This window comes from Vitis vinifera, chromosome 14, assembly GCF_030704535.1.
Source record: "Vitis vinifera cultivar Pinot Noir 40024 chromosome 14, ASM3070453v1".
Lineage (NCBI taxonomy): Eukaryota > Viridiplantae > Streptophyta > Magnoliopsida > Vitales > Vitaceae > Vitis > Vitis vinifera.
Window position 1 is genome coordinate 20589432 of NC_081818.1, and position 10051 is coordinate 20599482.

Sequence of the window (10051 nt, forward strand, 5' to 3'; positions counted from 1 at the left end):
CAGGGATTGCCCAACCCTGGACATACTAAATGATTCTATCAGGTTCCTTTCCCTCAGAAACATGGAAAACATATACACATGTACATATCATTACCAATGCTCAAATGCCAGTACACAAAGTAGGTTTTTTCCATGGAATAGAAGCAGACAAATGACACAAAGATAAGTTGTAGACGCATAAACTCTTAACAGTGTTTGGGATCATAGACCAAACTGAACAAACTGCCACGGGCTCCAAGCAGTTGCCATTTTGGACAAGTGGTCTTCTGGCAAACAGGTTACCTATAAATTTTATGAAACCATCATCCAAAGACACTATTATTTCTGAAATGTTTTTCTTTTCCTGTTCAGATTAGAATTTTTGCCTCTTACAATGATCTAATTTTGATAAAATGGGTATATTTTTTTCAGCCAAGCCAGATAAATAGGTCAGCAAACTACTGTCATGAACCAACTTGTTTTTGAGATTACTCATTTCTTGGTTTGAAAACATGCACATAAATCAGTCATGCTGAAAGAAGATTTCTGTAGCAGGATCCTTGAATTTTCAAAAGATTGAGGTCAAATATTAACATATTAGGAGGCACTTTGATGCCATTTTGTTCAATATCACATTATTGGTTTGGAAAACAACGGCTATTATTCCATTCCTAATGTGGTCCACAAATTGTACAACAGAGCTTTGTCTGATTGAGAGCATGCACCAGGGTTCAGGATTAAATGAATATCAAGCACAAGGGAACGAAAGCTGACCGAGAAACCCACTTTCCCCTTGCTTGGCTAATGCCAAATTTCTAGTCATTGACACTACCGACATGATTTACACAGAAAGAACACAGTCATCATAACATCCAACAAAAACACAAGGACTAACCAATCTATAGATGTAAAGGCAACTGCATCAAGTCACCTTCTTGGGTGACTCCTCAGGGTCACAAAGAGTTCCAAACATCCAATCCATCCATACTGTATAGTGACCATAGTTATGCCGGTAGGTAGTGTGGTGAATGGTGTGGTAGGCGGCACCCATTACTGGCCAGATCTTGCCATCAATGCAGTCATGAATGTTTGCTGTCCATATGGCCTCAATGAATAAGAGCAGTACGTGCGTCAAAAAATGGGTCCGAAAAAGGAAGAGTGCTAGAACATGGGGCAATGCTTGCAATATCCCATCTAGTGGATGAAATGCCAAACCTGATATAGAAACAGGAAACCAGTCATTAGTTCATTTAGTTACAGTGAAACTTTTCCAAGAGGAGCTTCAGATTCGACAAACTGAAGTTGTAAGTGAATGTTTCAAGGAAATTAAATTGTTCCATTTTGTTATCCATTAAGGGGGGAAAAAAAGAGTTGTTACCAAATCAAGCATCCAGCCAATCCCATTGCCAAAATTCACTTTCTAAGAAGAAAGAATATTACTATACATCAGCTATTTGAGGTCAGAATATGAGTAGTTGAAGATCTTTTATCCTATTTTCAAGGCATGCTCCACACTAAAATTGTGGGATTTGACAACGTAGCTAAATCGCATCCAAAGAGAATTTTACTGAGTGATCTACTTATACAACACAATTAACCTTAGACGTTAATATCCAAGAACCTTAGTCTAAGCCTCTTTAGTTAGTAGTATTATTTATGCAGGATCAGTAAAGAAAATACCAGGACACCACCAATTGAGGCTACTTGTTTGTTAAATGCAGAAAGAGTGGGTACTAGTTCCCAACAAACCACCAATCCTTGTGAACACCCAGAATCCATCTTAGTTAGCATGATAAGCTACACATCAATAGACCCAAGGGTATAAAAAGGAAATGGGAAAACTTCAACCATTTTGCTATGATACTTATTCCTAAAAATGGTTAGACAGGTCTAACACCTAATGCATACGCATGCCTGTTACCTAACTATCAAAAGATTAAAAAAAATACACTTTAAAAAGATTATACACCTGACCTGCTACAGGCCCAAGTGCATGCACATAGAGATGTGAGGCAACTTTCAAAAGATTTGATCAAGACTGAACGAATGAAAAGCACATACACCATCTCAATCTACTTCCTCAACCCATGCAAAAAGAGAGTACAAAATCAGTTTCAACCCAAATTACCTTGTTAAAGAGAATCTAAGATGTCACATCACATTACAAGTGAAAACATAATAATTATATTATTTATTTTTATGTGTTAATAATATATGGAAACAAAATATGAACTCACAATTTGCTCATGAGCAGACACTGATAGCTAAAAAAAGAATGTACCCACAAAAAGATACAAAAAGGAGACAAGGAATTGTCTATTTTACCTATGATGCTTAAAATTTTTTTAGGTTTAGTTTTGTTTAAGTAAATTAGTTTGATTTGTTAAAAATTAACAGATTAAGGTGATGAGAGAAGTATTTGCCTGTAAGGACAAAGGCTGGCAATGATCTTCAGTGGAAGAATTCAAGTTTCAGGGTAAAAAGAACGAGACTAAACATGAAAATGGGAGAACAGGAAGTTGAGAAATAGAAAAAAAATTTTGGAAAATGGAAACATCTGGCATCCCATCTTTATCAAAGCAAGAGTATCACCAAACTTGCGCCTAGGTCTAATATAACCTTACTGATGGGTGCATGGAACTCCAATAAGCACACAGTCCAGTTGTTTGGAGGAAGTCATAACATTCAATAATATCCCTGAGTCCTAATTACACAACCCATAAAATTTTGAGGACATTTAAAATTGGAATATCTGCACCCCTTTCAAGCCTTCTTTGTGAAAGGTCTGCTATTTCAAACACAAGGGTCTAAAAATTAGGTGGTTGTGCATTATTTAGATATGTGTGAAAATGTGTCCAAAATTCAGTTTGAGGGCTGATGTGGATTCCAGGTTGTAGGTCCTCAACAATTAGAAGAGTGTAAGTACAACAAAAGGTTAAAGTACATTTGGTTTCCAAAATTTACTTGCCTCTTTTGTTCTCTTTATTTGGGATTTCTTTGGTGCTTCTATGCTCATTAAAGGATTTGTTGCTAAATCAGTGTGGTCGTTAGGTGGTGAAAAGGAGATTGGTATGAAGGATAACATTTTTTGTGTTTGTCTTGTTTTACTTGGAAGGAGTGGAATCAGAGAATTTTTTGAAAACCTAACAATCTCAGATCTGACTTTGAAAGACTTCGATTACAAAGTTCTGCTTTAATTGATCCAGAAACACTTAAAGGGTGATGGATATTTCTTCTCTGGGGTTCCTTCACCGCTTTGGGAAAGAGGATAAGCCGCTTTAGGGCCTTTGTCTTTGATTCTATGTTGTTTCTGCTTTTGCAATGTGGCACCCCCTGCATACTTCCTCCACACCAGGGTTGTTCTCCCATTTCCTTCTAGGAGCCTATACCTCTAGTTTTCCATTCCAGAAAAAGAAAGAAAAGAAAATTATTTCTGTACATAATGGTTTCAAGACTGCAATAACCTACTGTCTGAGTTTTTTAATGGGCTTCCACAACATGGGTGGGCTTCTAATCCATTCTATCTTGATCCTTTCCTATTGTAGTCTAATTATGGAGAGTTTTTCTTTCATTGGGTAAAAATTGGAGTGTTACAAAGTTTTATAGAATCTTCAGATGAGGTTTCTCTACAAGAGGTTAAAGTTTATTGGCGACCCCTATCCTGGCACCAACATAGCTCTAAGGAATTATTACTCCACCCATAAACTGACCCCTACTAGTCAGGATAAAGCCTACTGGTTTGGTTCTGGCTATGAATGAGGCCATCAACGTCTTTATTATTCTTCTCTCTGAACATAAAATCAACCATCTTCAAGATGTATCAACTGAAATAGGAAACATGATTATTTGGAACAATATAAAAATAAATTGTACATATTTTTCTGTGGAAAGGTAATACTAAATGTCCAACATGTGGAGAGAAATTAACTGGTAAACAAATGACAAAATTAGAGGGGTAAAAGAAATATACGATAACTAATCAGACCCTCAAGTGAGCATCATCTCCTTTACACAAAATGTTCTGAAGAAACTCCCATTGATTTTTCTCCCAAGAGCAATAGATGCCCCAGTAGGAGAGCTCCAAATCTGCTCAAATGGACCAAAAAATTGATTTGATCTTTTTGCCATAGGTTATTTTATGAACAGGAGTCTGCTTAACACCAGCAATAACATAATTCACTAATTTAACTTTCTTATCAACATTCAAAATCTAATTGCATGTCAATTGGTGAACTATTATCCCTATGGCATGATGGATATGAACTCAAAATAACAAGCCAAAGGTGAATAGTTCAATTGCCCTAAGCAAAAAGACTTCGAATTTTCTTGGTTATAATTGGGTGACTTTAGTTTTCATGAGAAATGGTAAAGATAAAACTTGGAAAATGAGAATCTTCCTGCATTTCCTGCAATTGCAAAGAAGAGAACTGACTCCTGAAGTGTTGAATTGCCCCACAACATAAACAAGGGAGAGGGAACAGATTACATAACTTACCAGCAAAAGGAGAAAGGGTGTTCTGTTTGTTGTAGATATGATGTGTTGCATGAAGATACTTGTAGAGAGGCTTTATGTCATGCAACTCCCTGTGCATCCAATAAATACCAAACTCCACAAATACAAGATATACTGCTAAATTAACAAAGTAGGCAGGCCAACCGACATCACTTATGCTAGAATAACACCTTGTCCAACCATTTTCTACCATGTACTCAGAGAGCGTTGGAAGAGCAGTGTACCATGGCATAGCCTTCATGGCAACATATATTTGCAAATACATGGCTCTTGTTGTAGGGATGGCATCTGTAACAAAAGTATTAAAACAGATCAAACAAATATTTCAACATAGAGTCGGGTAGAATATTTCTTTTTCTATATATCATCATGCTATGAAGTATAATACAAGCTTGACTCCATAAATTTCCAGCCTTCAATTTGGCTTCCAAAAATTCCTAAATCTTATATTCAAACAGCAGTGCTTTAGTAATAGCTTTCAAGGCTCGTTTCCTGAGCATGATATATGCTAAATTTCTTGTAAAGTAACCCTTCTGTCCTTCATGTTTAGATAATTCATCTTTTCTGCAATTAGAATTAGTTCAGTTAATCTGATCAAAAAAAAAAAAAGAATTAATTCAGTTAACTTTATTGCTGTATGATCTAAAAACACAGAATTTACACAAAACAACACAGCTTCATTTCATGTTTTAACTATCCAAAAGCATGTGCAATTAAATCCTTTTTGTAGGTTCATTGTATAACTTCAGGATATCTATGTCCAACATCAGAATGGGTTTTTAAAATTGTTAACTTATCAAGGGAATAATGTTTCTAAAATAATATCACTTAATTCTTAGGTCACAAATTATGGAGATAATCCTTCAAAAGCAGTGCTTGTTGGTCTGTGGCACCTTGTTTGGGTCAGAGACATCCCTATTTCCAATTTGATATTCCCTTAAATCCAATGGCTCTAGCCTATAACCTTAAGGCCATGTATGGTATGTAGGCTAAGAACATTGGATAGGATAAAGAATGTTATTCCCACATTTGGTTGAGAATGGGATAGGATAAGTGGGCAGGATAATTTACCCAAGGCTTTCTCATTTCCCCTTTTGGATTTGACGTCTCATTAGATAGATGAGGATACATGTCATGTCTATTATAATTCTCCTTTCTCCACAACTGTCCACTTCTTCAAGCTATTTTTTCTCTCATTTGATTATTCTGTGATGCAAAAAATTGGGAGCTCAAGAAATTAAATTTCAAATCTAAAAAGGAAAATAATTATATTTATCTTAAATTTTAGATAAGTTATATGTACACAGCAAATAATTTCATATATTTAATATATTACATAATTTATAAAATGATTTATGAATATTTTATTTTACTTATTAATGAAGAATAAAAAGATTCATTAGAAACAAAGCTGAGGGGTGGTCTCCAAGTGACGTTGAAGATGGATTTTTTAAAATACCAAACATAGGTATGAATATATTTGTAACTTTTTTTAATACCAAACATAGCAATGAAATATGTTTTCCTCCTGCCTTTATTCCAGTGGTGAACCATATATTTATGTAGAATATAATACGCCACAAGAAATAATAGCATATATCCTTATCTAGAATAAGGAGATTTACATTTCTAATCATTTTCTGCTAAAGCTAATTGGGCTGCCAGTTCCATCACAATAGCCTAGGTGGTAGCCGAAGAAGGTTACTTACTATGACATGCTTAAGAAGAAGAACAAACTAGTAGATACATATTTCTTGTATCAATCAATTGAAGTCCTAATTGAAGTCCTCATGCGGATCAGACAATTGAAGTCCTCATGAGGATGTTGGTCCTTCATAATGGTGATTTCTTCAGCAGCTGGCTAATTTAAGGGTAATTGATGGCATCAATAGGACATTGATGAAATCACCATTATGAAGTGAGAAAACTCTGGTAGCACCGAATTGTTTGCCCTTCTTCAATGCCTCATGGAAAAAAAGAGATTTGCACAGCCTTACAATTGTCCTGGGAGAGTTAATTAATTATCTTTATTAAGTGCTTGTTAGGAAAACCAACAAATCATACTCATAATTTACCAATCAACTAAAATAGCTTTTCATTTAGTTGCAGAGAAATTGGACAATAAGAAAAGAACAAAATAATTGACCCATAATTTTGAGCTTCTCTGTTTCCAAAATTAAGAAGCTCAACTCACCTTAGCCAAATTGTATTAAACTCAGTCAGGGTATGCATCCATTTACTGGGGTGGAAAACAATAAAATTTCAGGATTCAAAATTTTAATTTCTTTCTACATTTTCAGCAACCAAGCAGAGAATGAAAGGAAAAACTAAAACTCAGTGACCAAACAAGAAGATATAACACCCCATCTGAGGTCAAACATCTTAAAACAAAAATAAAAGTGAAACAATTGTTACATCCACTCATAACATGTTCATTTTTTTGCTATTCAACAACTTAACAGAACCAATTCAGAATCATGCAGTTCAAAAGAAATATTCCCAAGGGAAACAAATAATTCAACGACTACATATTCAGATAGATATAAAGAGGGCGTCCAATCCGCTAAAATACAAACAAACAGAAATCGAAATTAACTATAAAACAAAAACCATCTCGCCAAACATTGACAAGAAAATCCAAACGCAGCAATATACCCATGAAACACCTAAGATTTAAAGAGGAAAAAGAGAGAGATAAAAATGTACCCATAAATTAACTTAAAAAATTAAATGCAGATCAAGAACCAACTTAAAAACTAAACAAAACCCACCTGATTCCGAACACACACACATACACACATTTCAAACACACAAAAAAAAAACAAAAAAACAAAAAAAAAGTTCAGAAATTTGTCGTGGAACAGACAAAAAATTCTACAGCAATTAGAAAGGAATAGATAAAAGCGTACCTTTAGGTACATAAACGTTGCGCTTGAGATAATAAATGTAGAAGCACCAGAGGAATCCAGAGACGAGGTAGATTAGGGTTCCACCAATGTAGTTACGGAGCCACGTCTGGACGAAGTGGGGCCAGGTCTCCCAGAGTTTGGCCGGCAAGAATGTGCCGAGAACAATGCGGTTGTAGAAGGAAGTCTCGGCGACGAAAAGGTGAAGCTGATCGTCCATAAGAATAAAATCCCGGAATCACCGGCACCAGAGATTTGGCCGGAGACAACCAGAGGGTAAAAGACAGACTGAGAACGGGAAAGAACGCAGTGATGCGTGCTTAAGATTCCTCTGCTAGTATGCCTTTCGGCCTTTCCAACCACTTCTTCAAATGCATTATTTAGGGTGTAGCTCGCACCACGACCGCCAACCTGGACCTCCGATCATTTTAATTATTTTCCATTTACAATTTTATGTATTTTAATTATTTTCCATTTACAATTTTATGTAATCTCATCAAATAGAAAAAACACCTGTCCTCCCACACAACCAGTAATAAATTTTCAAATTATTCACATATTTTAATCATGTGGGTCCCATATTGTCATACTTTGAGATCTTCAACGACATGGACGGTCAGGGTTCATGAACATGCTTGGCTGGAGGATGGCAACACCATGGAAAATTGATCGTTGCCCCCAGTCTTCTTTTGTGTGGGTCCCTTGTATGGTCGTGGACATTGTCGCTTACGTTGACAACTATACCCTTTTGATTTTAGTGCCCTCACATGAAGGATAAAGAAAATCTTAGACCAACTCCATGTGTTTTTTTGGGTAGTTCTGGTAATAAATAAAGTTGTCTTAATCACACTGGGCATGGTTGAAAAATAGGAAGTGTCCATGACATGAATTTCAATTCGAATAATTTGTTAAGACGGTGGTATTTTTTTTTTTTTTTTTTTTTTAACAGAACAAAATTTTGAAACTTTTGAATTTTTTCTATTCAATTAAAAGTAATAATTCAAAATCTATTAATTTTAATTTTTTCTATTTAATTAAAAGTAACTTATTAATATCAATTGATATAATTGATATTAATAAATTATTTTTAGTCGAATATAAAAAATAAAATATTTTGAAAGTGTTTGTTTTTTTAACATTTTTTTAAAGGAAATTTGCTTTTAAACTTTAAGTTGTTTATTTTTTTACTTTTTTATGATTTATTATAAACTTTTTATTAAATAAAAAAACATAACATGTTAATTTTTTTTTACTTTTTAATATTTAATGGAAATAAAATATTACAACATAATACTTAATGCTATTAAGTAAAAAAATAAACACCATCTTTATTTTTTTTTATTCAATCAAAAAATAAACACCATCTAAATATGAAATCGATGCTTATCAAAAAACAGGATTAGTTACAATATGTCATATGTATCAAGTCCATACTTTATATCTTGATTTATTTTTAATTTTGATTCATTTATTTGTATCAAATTTCATTTGCTTGTATCATAATCTTATGTATTTATATCTTTATTTAATTTTTGGTTTGATGTGATATATTTTTGGTATTGGGTCTGATTTGGTACATTTTCTTGTTATTGTTGATCATACCATGGATTGACATAACATAGAGCCATGTGGATGCTTTGAAATGTTTAAATTGATGAATAATAGTTTTTCATTCATACTTTCTTTCGTTCATGTACAGAGTATATATAGAAGGTAATCACCATTCTAAAAATGGGAAAGGATGATACAAGGAAAAAATAATATAAGGAAATAACAACTAATATCCTAATATCTCAACTTTCCTAATATCTAAATATTCATAATATCTTAACTTTCCTAATATCTAAACACTAAATGATATAAGGAAATAATGATATAAGGAAAGCATTCCTAATATCTCAACACTCCCCCTCAAGTTGGTGCATAGATGTCACACATGCCCAACTTGTCTAAAATTTTTTAGAATACTTGACTTGAGACAGCTTTGGTGAGGATATCGGCTAACCAATCTTGCTTTCCACCTTGGATCAACTAAGGCTTCCTGCACACTGTTAGGAATAACTACAGTAGATAATTGATTTACAAATGACTTATTTGATTCAAACAAATGATGGTTAGACACATAGTTGCTCATGGGATATTTGACTTTGGTAGACAAATCAGGTTCATATGTGGGTTTAGGAATACCTCTATTATGACGATGTGGTAATCGTTTCATGAATGGATCGGGTTTCAAATTAAGAACACCCTCAACAAACGACGATTGGTTTGGTATTTCAGTGAAGACATCTTCGAACCCAAATTGTTGACCACTCATATCCAACTCACCCACTTCCTGGTTCACTAGTTCAGATTGTCCAGATTCATCTTCCTTAGAGATATGATAATCATAATCAAGAGTCTGAATTTCCTTATGGTACTCCCCCTGAAGTTCAGACTCAGATGAAAAATACATCGAATCTTCATGAAACACCACATCCATTGTAATATACATTTGTCGAGTTGGAGGATGGTAACATCGATATCCCTTTTTGTGCAATGCATATCCAACAAACACACATTGCAATGCTTGGGAAGTTAACTTAGTGCGTTGGTGCTTGTGTAGATGCACAAATGCCACGCAACCAAAAACACGAAGAGGTAGATTTGGGAC

At 34.4% G+C, this 10051-nt stretch overlaps 1 protein-coding gene across 1 annotated transcript; it reads right to left on the reverse strand.

Annotated features, from left to right (window-relative positions):
• Window positions 1–621: 621 nt before the first annotated feature.
• Window positions 622–7848, reverse strand: LOC100265283 (delta(7)-sterol-C5(6)-desaturase). Its single transcript, XM_002284044.5, has 3 exons — window positions 7402–7848; window positions 4475–4780; window positions 622–1194 (listed from the first exon to the last, which is right to left on the reverse strand). The coding sequence occupies exons 1-3, from the start codon at window positions 7616–7618 to the stop codon at window positions 902–904; spliced, it is 816 nt and encodes a 271-aa protein (XP_002284080.1). The 5' UTR covers window positions 7619–7848; the 3' UTR covers window positions 622–901.
• Between the last annotated feature and the right edge of the window lie 2203 nt (window positions 7849–10051).

What these genes read in the sequence shown, in the direction of transcription:
- LOC100265283 (XM_002284044.5), bottom strand. Translation starts at nt 7,618, where the DNA reads ATGGACGATCAGCTTCACCTTTTCGTCGCCGAGACTTCCTTCTACAAC. An exon ending in CAACGTTTATGTACCTAAAG is followed by an intron (nt 4,781 to 7,401) that starts GTACGCTTTTAT and finishes CTTTTGTTACAG; the next exon opens with ATGCCATCCCTACAACAAGA. An exon ending in CACCCTTTCTCCTTTTGCTG is followed by an intron (nt 1,195 to 4,474) that starts GTAAGTTATGTA and finishes TTTCTATATCAG; the next exon opens with GTTTGGCATTTCATCCACTA.